The sequence below is a fragment of the Gambusia affinis genome, linkage group LG21 (genome assembly GCF_019740435.1).
Source record: "Gambusia affinis linkage group LG21, SWU_Gaff_1.0, whole genome shotgun sequence".
Lineage (NCBI taxonomy): Eukaryota > Metazoa > Chordata > Actinopteri > Cyprinodontiformes > Poeciliidae > Gambusia > Gambusia affinis.
Window position 1 is genome coordinate 3,317,888 of NC_057888.1, and position 16,497 is coordinate 3,334,384.

Consider the following 16,497-nt stretch of genomic DNA (forward strand, 5'->3'; position numbering starts at 1 on the left):
TTCAAAACTAGGAAAACAAGAGACTTTGTCTTTGTAGTAAGGTCTTCATAGGTTAGGAACTTATTCCACAGAAAAAGATACTTCCTAAAAGTACGATAAGGAGGCTGGACACATTATCAGCATGAGATTCAGCGTTGAGATCAAATTTAAGGACTACAACCGATCCGAGAGAGTTTTGGGACAACTCTTCTCATCTGCAGTCCCGGAGATCAGAGTGGTTCCTGTCAGCTCACCGGCTCAACGTAACGATAGGCAGCATGGTGGAACGCCGCCGTTATCAACTCGGAGAGGGAAATGAGGCGACTGTCAACACCCAATTTTCTCAGAAGAAGGCTTGCTTTCATCAGGCACCTCAGTCTCCGGAGAAAACAAGTGTCTCGTGAAAGGGTTGAGTGGAGAGGGGTGGGGGGATGACAACTTCCTCTGCAGAAACTATCATCCTGATGTGGGTGAGGAGAAAGGTGCAGCGTATAATAAACAGAAAAGAGAGACAAAATGGAAAGGAAGAAAACATATCAATCAAAAAATATATATAAATTCACTCTCTGATATGTGATGATGCAGCAAAGAAGCTGCTGTGAAGTATAAAAGGAGCCATCCGGTGAATCATCAATGACTTTTCCTTTTTTCCCAAAACTCTTTGATGCCTCTTGGCATCCAACTTTTGTGGCAATCACATTCGCCGTCTCTGCTCTCTCCTGGTGTCTAAAGTCATTAAACTGTCAGAACTTCATGACGGTTAAATAATTTACAGGTGGCGGTGGTGGTGAAGGCTCTGTGCTTCTTGTTTTACAGGCGGAGGCGTGGCGATACGCATCGCTAAATCTAACAACAGTCACAATCTTCTGCCGCTGACAGAGAAACAGAACGACTTCATAGAGGAAGCATGCATACAGGAAAAAGCATATTATTTCACTGACAAGTTTGATAATAGCAAACAGACCGCACTTTGGATTTAATTATAAGTCTATTCAATCTCTTAAAACATTATGACTCATCTTGAACAGAGGAGTATTCTAATTTTGACTCCATTTTCTGATTTCTCCCCAGTGGCTATCACCTTTCAAGGCAGCCAGATTGTGAGATTCTCGAGATCACGATCACAGAGAATCCATTTTACCTCTCCAAGCTGTATAGAGCACTTGCAGTGATGCCTTTGTTAAAACTTATTCAGATTTCTGTTATTATCTACATGGGGTTTTGAATAGGCATCATCGATAATGCACATGTTATCTACATAAATCACAGGAGATAGACTTATAGTCCACATCAGAATACATTTTATTTTACTACTTATTTTTAGGTCTTTGTAGTGTCGAGCTACAAAATAAAAAATGAGAACAGCCTGTTTAATATTCAATGTTACATTTATTTACTGAACATAAAAAACCTCTTGGTTTTATGTATTAAAAGAAATCAACAAAAGGTCCATTTTGAGTCAGGAAAATGGACTTGCATTCACTTTAAAGTTTCATTCAAATAATTTGATTTGTTTTTATGTTCTTATGCAGCTTAAAATGAATTAAGTAAATAACCTCAGTACAATCTTGCACAAATAATTGTGTGTGTAGTTTTATAAAATATAAAATTCAAAATATGTTAAATACCCATGTAGTTTTTACAATTGTGTGTAGCAACATTTTAGTGTTTGTAATATAGAAACAAAATAAATGGAAGGTGTAACAAACAGAGGAAAAAGTGGTCAGGTTGAATGTTTTTCGTATTTCCCATTTACCAATTGAATTTCAGGATGACCACCATTTTTAAATGGCTGCCATTCTTCAGCATTTTTTGACCAATTATTGCCAGAAAATATTACCCATTTTCATAACTTGGATTAACTTTATATTACATCATGTGTATAAAATTGGTCATCCTATTCATACAACTTAAAGTACTGACATGTAGCAGAATCAGAAACGGAGGACTTTGCTGTTAGCGAGTCTCACGCCAATCGTCAAATGGAAGAAGAAGGTGTGTGGCTCAGACTGAGAGACAGTTGTCTTAATGGTTAGCATTAGCTTCCGGTAATTTTTCATGTGTTTAATGTTAGCTTCTGCAATTTTTTTTGTGTGTTTAGCAGTTTAGCTCTAGCCTATGTAAGATTCTTCTTCAGACATTTAGTGGTTAATGAACTTATCTTTTTGGTTAGCTGTGCCCACCACTGGCAGTAACCAGTGCCAATTTTAACGCAAACATATATTCGCCCTTACAACCACGGCAGCCATTTTGACAAATTTGCAAAAAGATCAAGAAAATACATTTGATTTTCATGATTTAAAATATGTAGGCTATGATTTAACACCAAACATATTTATCTAATTGTAGATTTTACTGCAATTAGATAAATATTCATTTTCCATTTTGAAAAAAATATAAAATGATCAGGAAATACAATTTCTATAGGTCCAATTATGTATATAAAATATAAAATACATAAAAAGTACTTGTTCCTCAGGCTGATTATTTCAATTACAAGACATAAATGAAGTAATTTGCCAGTGAAAATACTGTAGTACATTTTTCTCAATATTAAGAAAAAATTGACATAAAACAAGCTCTTATATCGTGCTGAAACGAAACATGTCAGTTAGTTTTGTCTTATTTGAATTGTACTAAAATGTTTCCACTAGAAACTAGACAAAAAACCTTGGTGATATTTAGTGTTTTTGCAGTGTTTGACTTTGACAAAAAGACTTGTGTTGGGGACTTTGGAGTGGAGGTGAAAGACTAAAGATTTATCTGGAAAGTCAATTATCTAAAATTGACTTTTGGCTCATCGTTTGGATGATTTTATTGAAACTTTGTACTTCTAGCGTCAAGACTTGAACTTGACCTCAAAGACTGTAAACTTGATTAAGAGAAGAATATGAATTTGATTCATTACAGTGTTATTTTTAAGGAAAATCACGTCTTTCCTTCCCCCATAATTGCCCATTACATAATTGACATAAATTATACATTACATACGTTGTGTAATTATATAATCACAAAGTTGACTGCAAGAAAAAAAGAAGTGAGACAGAAAAAAGAAAGTAATGAAACTGTGAAAAGAACTCATGTTTTGTACAAAGCTATCAAAGCCTTGATGGTCTTCCACATAAAGATCACTTAATAGCCTTTTGCAGTGCACTGTGGGAAACCTTGTTTATTTCACATTCAATCAAACCTCTCCAATCAGCCTTTGCACGCTCACTAACTGTCACTTGAGGTTGATTTCTTGATTATGGCAGTGAAACTAGATGTAAAGAACTGTCAGTCTTTTATAGCCCTCTGCTCAGCTGAAAGGAAAAGCGGTGCACTGCTGCTCCACAATAATGCTTATCGCAGCGTTCAAAAGACACGTCGTTTTCAGGCTTTTGCGTGCCGAATGCTGCTGACAGATACCAGAAAATGACATAGACAAACAATTACTCATTCCGTTTGTAGGATTTGCAACCTTTTACCCTCTGCTTTGTCGCAGCTGTCGTCGTGATTTTAAAAAAAGCACGGCGTATCTTTTTGTCCACTCATATCTTATGCAATCAAGTGCAAAACCACCGTCCCATAAGTAGGAAAAGGAAGAACAAAAAATCTCATTTTAACATACTTTGAGAAGGCCATTAGTAAGTATGAGCTCTGTGCTGTCTGCAGCTGCGGTGGCCTACTTCTTAAGCGAGGCTGTGAAGTGTGAACACTTGCAATGCTGAGCAATACAGCCGCAAACTTTGGATTCAGGAGCACTGGAGTGGTGTGTTTGAAGTGAGCTAAATCCTATTAAATTCTTGGTACACTGCATTGTGCTGTGCCTTGTAAACAAAATGTGCTGGCCTAAATTAAAATATTCAAGGTAGCTTGCTTTGTTGTGCTAATATTTGGACAATAAGCATCCAGGGGAATTCAGAAAGGAAGGCCTCGTTTGATAAATTTTTGCGTAAGTAATGGAAAATCGTAAAGCGCATTAAGAGATACGGCGTGCTGCAACTTTAACCTGCAGATGTGACATTATAGCACAGGAAAGAACCCAGGTCTTAAAAGGCACAGGGAGAGAGAGGAGAAAGAGTAATTATTCTGCATCCATTCTGTGCTCTATTTTGCTATCTCCTCTTTGCAGCAGCGAGCAATGCTTACCAGAGACCTGACAAGAATTGCCAATGATTTTTTTGCTGCTTTACTGACAATTCCTCAGTGTTTGTGCAAAGCGATTTAACTCATCAAGGCTCTCCTCTGTGCTTCTGTTGTAAGGCCTTGAAGAGGCTGTGTTTGTGCAACGGGGCCTTGGAAGACGAGCTGCTAAGTCTCTGCAAATATAGTGCGGATGTGCTAACATTTGATTTTCTAAGGGGAGGCTGTGCAAAAACACTTTGTGCCACACTTATTCAAAATTACCCAGGCGTTTTTTTCCAAGCTGTGCAAACTGATATAGATTTAAGTCATGAATATAGATTCACGTGTCAGAGAAAAGCCGCACACTTTGGTTTGTAGCCTTTAAAGCGAGGGAGTTTGGAGTTTTTGTGGTATTATTGGATAAATCTGTGTTCCTGGCACATTTTGAAATATTTCATACTATCACTGTTTGCACAAATGTTCCTTGTTTGCAAAAGCTCTTAGTGAGAAATTTTTCAAGAAAGAGGACAAAAACAGGTTATTATCTAAATGTTTTGTGCTCACTAGTCAGGCTACTGACAGGTGACACGAACAGAAAATCTCTTCATCATGGCAGCCGTTAGCCGTTAGCAGGTTGGCTAAGTCAGGTAGCAACATAAGGCTCTCAGGGTTCCGACCCAAGCTAGAAAAATCTGGAACTTAATGATTTTTAAATCCATTGGCAGGTTCCACCAACTGAAATTTAAAACTTTTTAAGACCCCATTGAATGGAATTTAAGACCTGCGTCCCCTGTAATAGATGTAAAGAAGCTAGCTAGCTAGCTAGCTACCAGGGGTATGTTAGCGGTAGCCTCAACCGCCTGGAGTCACAGCAGCTTGGTTGTGCCATAACATGAGGAGGTGCTGGATTTATTAGGTTGTCCTGCTGCTCAAAATTGGCTTTGTTGGTGAATATTTGTCTTCTATTTTTAAAATTTTCCAAATATTAGACCAGTTGTCTTTTCCATCAAATCTACACATCTTTCTTGGCGTATTGTGTCAGGTGCATTTAGCACTTGTAAAAAGCGGGTGAGTATTTACTTACTAGTACGTATCTGAACTATGTTTGATCACATTTGCCAGAATATTTGCACCACATGCCTAAAACGTTGCTGCTTTATAAAGAAGCTGCACCCATCTGTAGCCAAAGCAAACATTATTGTTTTGGGCTTAGCTTGACGCATCGATCTTTGATTTAACCACTAAGCATACAGTGCAATGATGACAAACACATGTAGCTGTTCATGAATTTATCCTTCACATTTGTTCAGACTTTGCTTGAGTTTTGGAAAAGGATTAAACTCTTTCCTGATCTTTAGAGGCAACGTCGAACCATTTTCTTGTATTATTTTCCACCAAATCTCTTCGTCCGAAACGCCTTGTTACTGGGAAACCCGACACTTTATCGCATGTTCACTTTCTTCAGGTAAGGGGCATTTTATTTGGGACAAATTGCGACCACCGATTAATTTGTTGCTGAGAAACCTACTGGACTGTTTGGCGGGTAGCATCTCTAAATATTTTATTAAATACAATCAGCATTATAGCTGCGGTCAATAGCTGTGTTCACATTACAAATGTTTGCAAAGTTAAGCTGTAAAACAATCTCCCAAACTTTTGACATCTCCTTGAATCAATCATCTGAACATGGAAAGTCGGCGTTAAACTTTCTTTGTAGTGTTAAAAAGTTCATTTGGGTGCAAAAACTTTCACCAACACTATCTAAAAATACAAGTTTCTCTAAAGACTGACAGATATTTTCATGGAAGCATGTTTGCTCTGTTGGCAAAGTACAGGCGTCTTTCACGGCTGCTTGTTTGTTATTCTCATATTCATTTTTATTTTACAGGATTAGCAACACAGACAGGGAAATATGGTAATGATCACATAAAAAACCAGTGCAAAATATAATCAAAAGCTTTAGATGGAGAAAAAAAGGCAACTCCTGTGGTCTGAAATTCTTCTGGCCTAATTAAGAAGAAGTTTGAAGAGTCCCAGTTCTGAATAACGTTGATGAAATATGTTCCTCTCATGTTGCTGAGGAGATCAGCATCCTCCTACACACAATATCCAAGATAAACATTTGGTTTCAAAGTATAGGATGAAGGATTACTGTTGAATTATGAGTTTTTAAGAGGGAAAAAGTGCTTCTGTGTTCGTTTCTCATTTATTTTTATGTGGTTTGCATTAACAAATACTACGCACTGTTGCATTTCTAGCGCCGGCTAATTTGCAATTCCTGTCTTCCCCGTTTGGCTTTTTATCTGGAATGAGAAGCTTGTTTTGGGGGCAAGAAATTCATACAAATACTCTCCTACCTGCTTAAATTGTCCCATAAATTACAGTCAATAGCAGCAGGAGCTTTTACGTCCATAGCATCCCGTTTTAAATCCTTGGTTCACTGGCCTAAAGCTCAGGAGAGAATTCAAATTCACAACAATGAATAAGTAAACATTCAAGCGGACTGATATTCTTCTTTAATAGACTTGGAATAATAGGGTTCATCTGCATGAAATTTTCTTCAAATACAGAGCCAAATCCCGCGTATACTGCTCATTTGAACTTGACGCCGTCCTGTTTTCGAACGTCGTCCTCGTTCTCTAATGCCTCCCCGGGAACGGCGGCGGACCGGCTTGGCGTTGCGTTTTTCTGATTTCCATCCAAAAGTTGTGCTGTTGGCATCGCTCCTTCCATACGCAGGAGAAAAAAAAAATAATTACTTCCCCGCGCAGCATGCAGGCATTAATATTAATAAGCTGCCGAGGTACACTCCGCGTCCCTAACTCCTCGTCATTTAAAATGTGAGCCCATGAGATAGTGCTCTAAATATATCTGCTGACAGATCCAGCGCAGTAATGAGCTTGAATCAAGTGTCTGTCACAATATGGCGCCATTACTCCTCGCCGACACCGTCAGGCTCTTCAAGGTGATCGATGGGTCAGAGGTGACTAATTTTAGCAATTGTTGCTCTGGGTCAGATTTTCCTCATTTTTTTTTTGAAAGGCCCAATCTGGGAGAGAAATCGGAGCATAATTTGACCTTGAGTAATGAGCGATGGCGCCCTCGCCGCAGTGGGAGGCGAAGATTTAGAGACCGAGACCGATTCCTTGGTGGGTTTACATCATTATTTCATCGCTCACAAGGGGTTTCTATGGAGCTGTAATGCACCACCGTGAAACAGCTGAAGAATATTCGAAACGATTTGAAAGGACATTAAAACATTCAAAATAGGCATGAGTCGCTTGAATTTCTGACGATAGAAATCAGAATACCATAAGTGTGGTAAGTAAAATACGTAAAACCTTAATTAAATAGTGTATTTTTAAGTCCCAAACCAAGAGAAAATTAGATTTAATGCGATATGTGTGTCAAGCCCAAAATGTTTGGTGAAATTGTGACATTTTATTGTACTAAAATGGAACATTTCCAGTTTTCTGGAAGTTTCAGATTTGTGATGCATAAAAACTGAATTCTGCTTCTCCATGTTTGGAGGCCTGAAGGTTGAAACAGCAAGAACAGATCTCTAATGTATTTGGTGCTAAACCACTGAATAATTTATAAACCAATAGAGGAATTTAAAGTCTGTTCTCTGAGCAACAGGGAGCCAGTGTTGTAACTTTAAAACTGGAGTAACTGCTCTATTTCTGCTTGTAACTGTGATTTTTTAGGCAGATCTGTGAAGACACTCGTACCGTAATTATTTTGAGTAAAAATAAATGCTTGAACAAGTTTCTAAAAATCTTCTTGGGAGAGTAATGCTAGAAATTCTCTTTAGGTGATAAAAGCCTGACTTTATAACCATCTTTATGTGCCCTGGATGTTCAAGTCTGAGTCCATCATTACACATTAGAAAAACAAAAGAGCCAATCAGTTGAACCTTTAGTTTGGGGTTTCAGACACAGTCTGGCTTTTTATTTTTAAACGGCTAAAACAAAGGCATCAGAAATTAAAAACTATGATTTAAATAGCAATGTTAATGTTTCAAAGATTTTATTTATAGACTAGATGTAGGTTTGTAAAGAAGCCAAGGAAATATTGCAGTACTACAATGTCAAATTGAATTTAAAATTAAGCACTGTATTGTCTTAAAACTTGTGGAAGATACAAGTAATAGAAATAATTTATACTCAAAATTAGGACTGAAACAATTAATCGGATTAATCATCAACTAAAGTGGCTTGGCTGCAGCCCTACTCCAAATTGCTGCAAAAATAAAAACATAGCAATGCATTTCCGAGCATTGCATTCTGGGAGATGCAGGCAGAAAGTGTTTACTTAGCTTGACCTCTCATAGGTTAGAAAGGTTGGTGGAATCAACTACCTCACTCTCTCTTTGGGTTCAGGTTTTGGCACCGGGCCTTATAAGTGCTTAAAACCAACACCATGGAGTGAAAACAGGATAAAGCGGGAAAGGTCACGCCACTAGTTTGTGATTAAAGTCAGAAATCTTTGGTTTTTCAGTGGCCCTAATCCTCTTCCAAAGGTCTGGCAGTATTTCAAATATTCATACCAAGAAACTAAGAAATAATTATCACTATTGACTGACGTAACATGTTTATACAGTGTTACGTTTTTCAGCCATTTTGTCCATCCCTATGTTAAGCTAGTGTTAAAAAGAGAGGAAAAATAACATTTCCATAACTAAAAGTGTTGCCTTCCAGTCCGACAGAATTACTTTCTAAAATTTGTTCTGTGTATTGAGCAAACTTGTCTTCTGATTTCCAGCTGCACTCTAATGCGGACAAAGGCGACGGCACCGTGAAGTACGTCCTGACCGGAGACGGGGCCGGCACCCTGTTTCTGATCGACGAGAAATCCGGAGACATCCACGCCACCAAGCGGCTGGACCGGGAAGAGAAAGCCATGTACACGCTTCACGCCAAGGTCGTGGACAGAAACACGAACACAGAACTCGAACCCGACACCGAGTTCAACATAAAAATCCACGACATCAACGACAACGCGCCCAGATTTGAAAAGGAGGTGTACTACGCCAGCGTCCCGGAAATGTCTGAAGTTGGTGAGTTTTTGGTTTGGTTCTGACAAAAAATTATTTTTACAACATGCAAAACATGCAGAGTCATTTGATTGTTAGAAAACACGGTCCCAATCTGACAAACATTATGCAGAGTCGCTACAAAGCTTGAATTCCTGAATATGATGGAATATTTATTATTATTATTAGAGTTTACTGACAGTTTGTGGCTTTGGCTCTGATTGGCTTTGCATAAGTCGCATGTTACTTTTTCTGTATTATCAACTTTTTATTGTGCTGCTGGTTCCATTATCTATATAATATATATTCTCATAAATAATATCATGAAGAAAACAGCAGTTTGTGAAAACATGGTGTTAGATTTTTGTCTAACGTAAAAATCATGTTGACTGATATTTATGACGGCATATTAGGGTCATTGTTGTCAGAAAAAGAAGTAAATTTCCACCACAAAACTCAGAAGTTGAGATTAATCTCAAATGTTCTAGAAAAAATAGGAAATGTCTGAGCTTCAGAAGTTGAAAATTTGCAAGAAAAAGATTAATCTCAAACATTTTTAACATTTTAAATGCAGAAATTTCCAAGAGAAAATTTTCTTTTGGAAAATTTTATACAACTTTTCTAGAAATTTTTTTCCTGCATAAGTGTAAAAATTTGTTTAACTCAAAGTGAACAGCAAAAATAACATACTTTGTTTTGTTTTTTTATGTATCATCAATAAGAAGTTTATCGTGAAAGCAATAAATTAAAATCAAAAGAAATTTTTCTTGATAAACGAGAAGATTTATCAAGAAAACAGCAACTGTAATTTGTTGTACTGTCTATATAAAATGCACATCTATGACATAAAATACAGTATAAAATATTAAAACGTTCAAGGTCACTAGAATGACTAAGGTAGGGTTGAAACAAATAATCCTATTAATTGTGATTAATCAATTCCTGAAATAATCATCAACTAATGTAGTAGTCGATTAATCATTAGTGTGTAAAGACTCAAAAAATTGAAGCAACATATTCAGTCAGAGCAGTAATTAAGTCAAAACTATACAAAAATATATGCATTTGCATTTAAGATAAAAATACTTTAGTCTGTAAATCAAAGTAAATCTCTTTTTTTTTTTAGAAGAGTGCCAGGCTGGGACTGGTAGTTTTAGCTTCACTACAGGAATATACTGTTGCTTTCGAGGCACTAAGAAGTCTTATGGATGAAATGAAAAGTCTGTGGAATGTGTCAATTTTAGAATTGATTAATCATCAGAATAATTGATTAATTGCTAGTTGCAGCCCTAAAACAGACAGAAATCTGCACAGACGGTACCTCAGTAGCGTTGCAGACAAACAGAAAACCTTTCTATTTTACAGGAAAAGCATTTTATCACTCAAATTGTGATTAATATTAATAGAAACTACATCAAAGCTGCCTAAAAGTAAGTCAGACTTTTCGCCATATTATGCTGTTAGAGCATGGGTCCCTGTAAGTTTCTTGTACCAGAAAGTTTGCGTTAGATCCTTTGGGCCCTGTGGATTTGCAGGATGGTTTCGCCTTGCTTCCCGCAGATGCCATTAGATTGCATCAGATTTGGATTTATTGAGGTCGAGGGCTTGGATGAGCACCTCCGTTCTCTCTTTCTTTGATCCCTGCCTACAACGTTTTGATGATGAGCCCCTTTGCTATTTGGATGAACTGCAAGTCCTAGGCAAACAGAACATAGACGCTGCTCATTTTGCAGCCCAGCGGTCATAATGTTATGGGTGGTCGGTACAGAATGAATAGAATATGGTAAGGAGGAGTGTTGCAATAAGCAATAAATCAATTATTTGCATGATAAATTAAGATGAGCTCATTTGCATGATTTTTCTCTTTTTTCTCTCTTTCTACCTAAAAATGGAGGACAAAATTCTTCAGTTTGGTTCTTTGTTCTAAACTAGCCCATTTTTTGAAGGACAGTTTGGTTTACAGAGACTTCATAAGTAATTTTATTTGTTCTGTTGTTTTGTTTATTCATTTAAATTCTCTCTCAGTTCCAGCGTTGACCCTTATCGGCTCAAATATGTCGCCAACTTTGCGGCACCCTAACGCCACCATACTTTGAGCTATCTGATCATTTCCAACGTTTCTGAAAAGGGGAGACGTTGCGCCTTCCAGCCAATATCAGGTTATTATGGTAATTTCACTCCTGCCGTTGCAGGGAGTATGTTTCTCTTTGGTTTACTCCGATGAAATGGTCTTTTAATAGACAGTAAATTGTGGAAATAACTGCTAGAGATTGAAAGTTACAGCTGTTATGGGGAAATGGGCAAAAATATTTACTCAAGACATTTAAAGAACTTCATACAATTTAAATAAGCAAAAATATCTAGGTGGAGTCTTGAAACTTCATTAGAATTTCAACCTTATTGATCATTGAGAATCTTTTTGCATTATTAATCCATTAAAAATGCTTTCAAAACAACAGTATTATCATTTATTGCAATAACTTACTGGCCAGCATTTATCGTAAGGCAGTTTTTAAATGCAGATGAGACAAGTTACTGTGATAATGTGCAGCTTTTCTGCAGTTTTCTGACTGCTATGTTTGGTCAGCCTCATTGGGCATTCATAATAAGTAATGCCATTTGCCATTTTTAATAGGCAGCTGAAATATTGAAAGTTTAGATTGTCACAGTCTTTCCAATTAAGTGTTTGCTTCATTGCACTCCATTCGAATTCAAGTAATGGGAATAAATCGGTTGGCTTGAATATAAACAAAGCTTATGAAAATAATGCATGCAAGCTGAAATCAATCCTCAATTACGAAGCCGCAAATTAATACACAGGAGCAATCAGGGGTAAATCAAAAAACCAATTGCCTTTATGACAAATAACAATACTCAATTTGGAATTCATAAATGGGTGTCCTCAGTTTTCCCAGCTGCACAGGCTGCGGGGGAGAGGTGTGTGTCAGGGTCACCGCTACTCATCTGTGGACTAATAAGCTGCCTCACATGTTGAAACTGAACACGTTACTTTATCAAGGCAGCCAGCCATGGAGAATCAGCAACCCCCTCTTCCCTTTACGCTATCGGTGGAGGAACTAAGTGAGACAGATGTTCAGGGGATCATTAGTATGCACAGAGACAGTCAGACCCAAACAGGACATGGCAGAGGTCTCCTGAATGCCAAGGACAGTATGTGCAGGGGGGGTTGCTGAAACGCTCGGCTGGATAAAGCGGAGTTTATTACTGAGGCAATTTCAGTGTTTGGATGCCTAAGAGGAGCTGAGCTGATTGTAAGCTTCACTTATTTTATTTTTTTTTTTACACCATTAGATTCTGATTGTGGTAACCTTGAGCAAAAATGGGGGGATTTCCTATTTATTATGGTTGTCAAGCAAAAAAAAAAAATATTCTAAGCAAAATGATTCTTTTATTTGCTTTGGCGTTTGAAATTGTACAGCATTAATTTTGAAAATACATGTTCCACTGAAATTAAAGATCAACTTCAAATGTTCTCCAAAGAAGAAATCTTGATAAACCCTGAGCCCGACAAAACCAAACTAGAACCGATTAATTGATTAATCATCAGCATAATCGATTAATTGGATGAAAACAATGCCATATTCTGTAGATTTTTCCATTATACCACATTCTTATACATTAGAAATGCATTAAAAGATGCAAATAAACAGTTTAGTTTCTTTTCTGAATAAGAAAATAACCATTTATATTACCAACACCATATTTATTATGGCTGTAAAGCAAAAAATTAAAAACAAAATTATTCTTTTATTTGCTTTCATGTTTGAAATTGTAAAGCACTACTTATGAAAAAATACGAGCTACTGAAACAAAATGACAATTCTCAAAAATCTTAATGATCCCAGAAGCAGATATGACAAAAATGGAAACGATTAATCGATTGTTCTGACAATTAACTGATTAATCGGATAAGGAATTTGCAACATTCTTCAGATTTTTCATTTCACCACTTAAGCATTTTTATAGAATATTAAAAATACATTAAAAAATTCAAACAAAACAATTTGGTTCTTTTCTTAAATAGTAAAATGAATATTTTTATTGCCTAAAATGCGAATTTATGTTGTGACCACTAATGCAAACTTGCATCTCATCTATTTTAGGTACAATAGTACGACTTTGTATTAAGGACATAATAAGAAAATGAAAAAAAAAAAGTTGTAGTATTACAAGAATAACTTGTATAAGAATAAAATTGTGATACTACAAAAATAACTGTAATTTTACGACTTTATTCCCGTAATATAACATTGTCAAAATACGACTATTCTTACTTTACTGTTTTACTCTTTATTCTCATATGACATTCTCATAATATTGCAACTTTATTCTCATAATAAAAAAAAAAATCTTAGTCTGGCCCTAATACATCATAATATATTTAATTTGAATTAGTTTGTGAAAATCTATATTCAACTCTTGTCCTTTTTAACTAACTGCATTAGTTTCGACAGCTGGCTGCTTGTTTCAGTCTCACCAAGGCTCAAAGGAACTGCACAAATGAAATGAAAAAAAAAAACAAAAAAACAGGGTTTAATCACTGAGGTGCCAGGAGAAACTAAACTCCAGCCCTGTTTTTAGGCCATCTAGTCACTAAAGATTAGTCACTGGCTACTGGTTTAAACAGTAACATGAGGGCACGGTTGGTATTAAAAGCTGGAAAAAATTGCATGGCTGAAAAGCGCTCTGAGGCCTGCAGCCAGCCCATGCAAATTGAAAGCAAACAAGAAGATAAGTTGACTCACATCACAGCATAACAAGCAGCTGAACTTGACTGTGTGCGTATTTTCTTTGCATTTCACAGGTACGTCTGTGGTCACAGTGACTGCCACTGACGCCGATGATCAAACGTACGGAAACAGCGCCAAGTTGGTGTATAGCATCCTGCAGGGGCAGCCGTATTTCTCTGTGGACTCAGAAAACGGTAAGACAAACCCGGTAAAGTCTCTGATGCCTTTCTAATGCCATGAGAAATTACACATTTATCATATTTTCGTGATTTGTATCACAAAACTGAATAAAAAAAACAACATTAAGGAGATCACACAATAATTTAAGCAATGTAAAATAAAATTTTAACCTTGTAAGCAATCTTAGGGTGTTTTTACACCTGATAGTGCTGCATACTCGGTTCGAATGGGGACCAAATTTGCAACATTTGATACATTTTCAACTGCTGCGTTTCGCTTTCATGTTGCAGCTTAACTTTTTGAACAAACCTGTTCCCCTCCTCTCCTGTGGGGGAGCTGCAGCAAGAACTACTGAAGGAAACGACACGAAAACCTCAGAGGAAGACGCAGAGCGCAACACCCTTCTTGACGAAAAGTGAACAGAATTACAGTGGCGTTAAATTTTAGTTAGTCTGCTCTTGTCGTTGGTAGAAGACCACGAGTCATTTCTCTTGGTAGTTTTTCACTGTTTTGGTGTCATTTACCCAGAATGCCGCATGGTACAATCCACTTCCTGCTTTTATGCATTTGAACTGCACCAGAGTTCGCTTTGCCAGAATTTCTGTTCTGGGTTTTTTAAAGCAATTTGGGGTAAAACTGCTGAAAATTTGTAAGTTTAGAATATCGCAGCATATTCTGCAATGAAATACCTTTGGATCATATAACATTTAGATTCATGTAGAAGGTATTGAAAATCACCAAAACATGGATTCTAACCTTATCAGCAATCTGATTTCCTTTCAGATCTCATCCAATCATCATATAAATATAATAAAATGTATATATTTTTTACTAGGAACCATAAAGACGGCTCTACCTGGCATGGACAGAGAGGTGAAGGAGCACTACCAGGTTGTAATTCAGGCCAAAGACATGGCTGGACAGATGGGTGGACTTTCAGGGACCACGACAGTCAGCATCACCCTCTCCGATGTAAACGACAGTCCGCCACGCTTCGCCAACCGTAAGGACCTCCCAATATGTCTCCACTGACTCAACAGAGGCTTAAAACGCTGAAAAACGGACATTTAAATTTCATTTAGATTCCTTCCGAGTGACTACGGTGGAGTCTACGGAGATAGGTGGCGCCATCGGACGCATCAAGGCCGACGATCCCGATGTGGGCCACAACGCCGAGATGGAGTACAGCATCGTTGGCGGTCACGACACATTCAACATCATCACTGACCAAGCGACGCAGGAAGGAGTCATCATCATTAAAAAGGTATCGTCCCGGCCTTTACAAGTTTCTGCACATTTTGTCATGTTACAATCAGAACTTTATGTATTTTACTTGGATTTTAAGTAGTGGATCATTATGAAATGAAGACATATTACACGACATTTGCAGTATTTTTAAATCTGATCAAATCCATTGCAATCAAGTTGTGTGTAATTCAAGTAGGGCTGAAACGATTAATCGTCTTAATTGTGATTAACCGCTTATTGAAATAATCGTCAACTAATTTAGTATTCGATAAATCGTATTCAAACAACATATTCAGAGTACTAATTAAGCCAAAAACTGTAACTGTAAGTGAAAAATGATAATTAACAGTAATAAAAGTTTCAAACATCCGTCTTAGTGCATTTAATCTTTATAATGTTTCAATTTGAGTTAAGCTTCCTGAAATAAACAGACTTTTTAATAATATTCTAATTTATTGAGTGCGTCTGTTTTCAGCCTGGGGTTAGCGATGGTTTTTGGTTTGTTGATACAGAAAATGCATTATTTTCCACCTAAATCCTAATTATGTTCGACTTTATGATTTTTATTTTTTTGTTTTACAGGAAATAACCAAAAAACACATTTAAGTTTGTGGTTGTAACAAGACAAAATGAGAAAAATAATACAGGGAATATTTCTTTCTGTCAACTACTATCTCTAAAAGTTTTTTTTTTTAACGGTTTAAGTGTTGTTAGTATGTTTCTAAATATCTTGGGATTGAAATGAACTCGAAACTTATTGCACATTTCCATTCCAGTCAAACCTTAGCCATCTTTTGAGGCAGCCTGGATTTACAAAACGCCTCCCTCCCAACATAACAGAACATTTAACCCCAGCATGATTTTCTTCTGAAGAAAAAAATGGCCCCCTGAAAACATTTATTCATGCAAAAAAAGATATGACAGGATTTATTTTTGAAGCGCAGTGTAAAATCAGATATCATGCGCCTGTAAAATGAATAATATAAAGGAGCCTTTTGCAAGAAATTCTCTTTAGTTTTCCCCTAAGATCTTCTAGTATTCTTAACTTGGATTTGTTACTCTGAATTTAGAGAGGCAGTAAGATAAAGGCAGACAAATGAAACGCAATGAATCACATATTAAAATCCCGGAGGCAGGCTTTCTCTTTTAAATGGAAAAGTCTACAGCTTTCCTTCTCTGGTGCTCTTTCATCTCCAG

At 36.9% G+C, this 16,497-nt stretch overlaps 1 protein-coding gene across 2 annotated transcripts in view; it reads left to right on the forward strand.

Moving 5' to 3' along the window:
* LOC122824189 (cadherin-10-like) overlaps window positions 1-16,497 on the forward strand; it is a 38,963-nt gene that overhangs the window by 10,116 nt on the left and 12,350 nt on the right. For both annotated transcript variants that reach the window (XM_044104485.1, XM_044104484.1), the window contains exons 3-6: window positions 8,851-9,145; window positions 13,947-14,066; window positions 14,888-15,055; window positions 15,135-15,316. In XM_044104485.1, coding sequence (XP_043960420.1) covers window positions 8,851-9,145; window positions 13,947-14,066; window positions 14,888-15,055; window positions 15,135-15,316 — 765 coding nt within the window. The remainder of the gene's footprint in view (window positions 1-8,850; window positions 9,146-13,946; window positions 14,067-14,887; window positions 15,056-15,134; window positions 15,317-16,497) is intronic.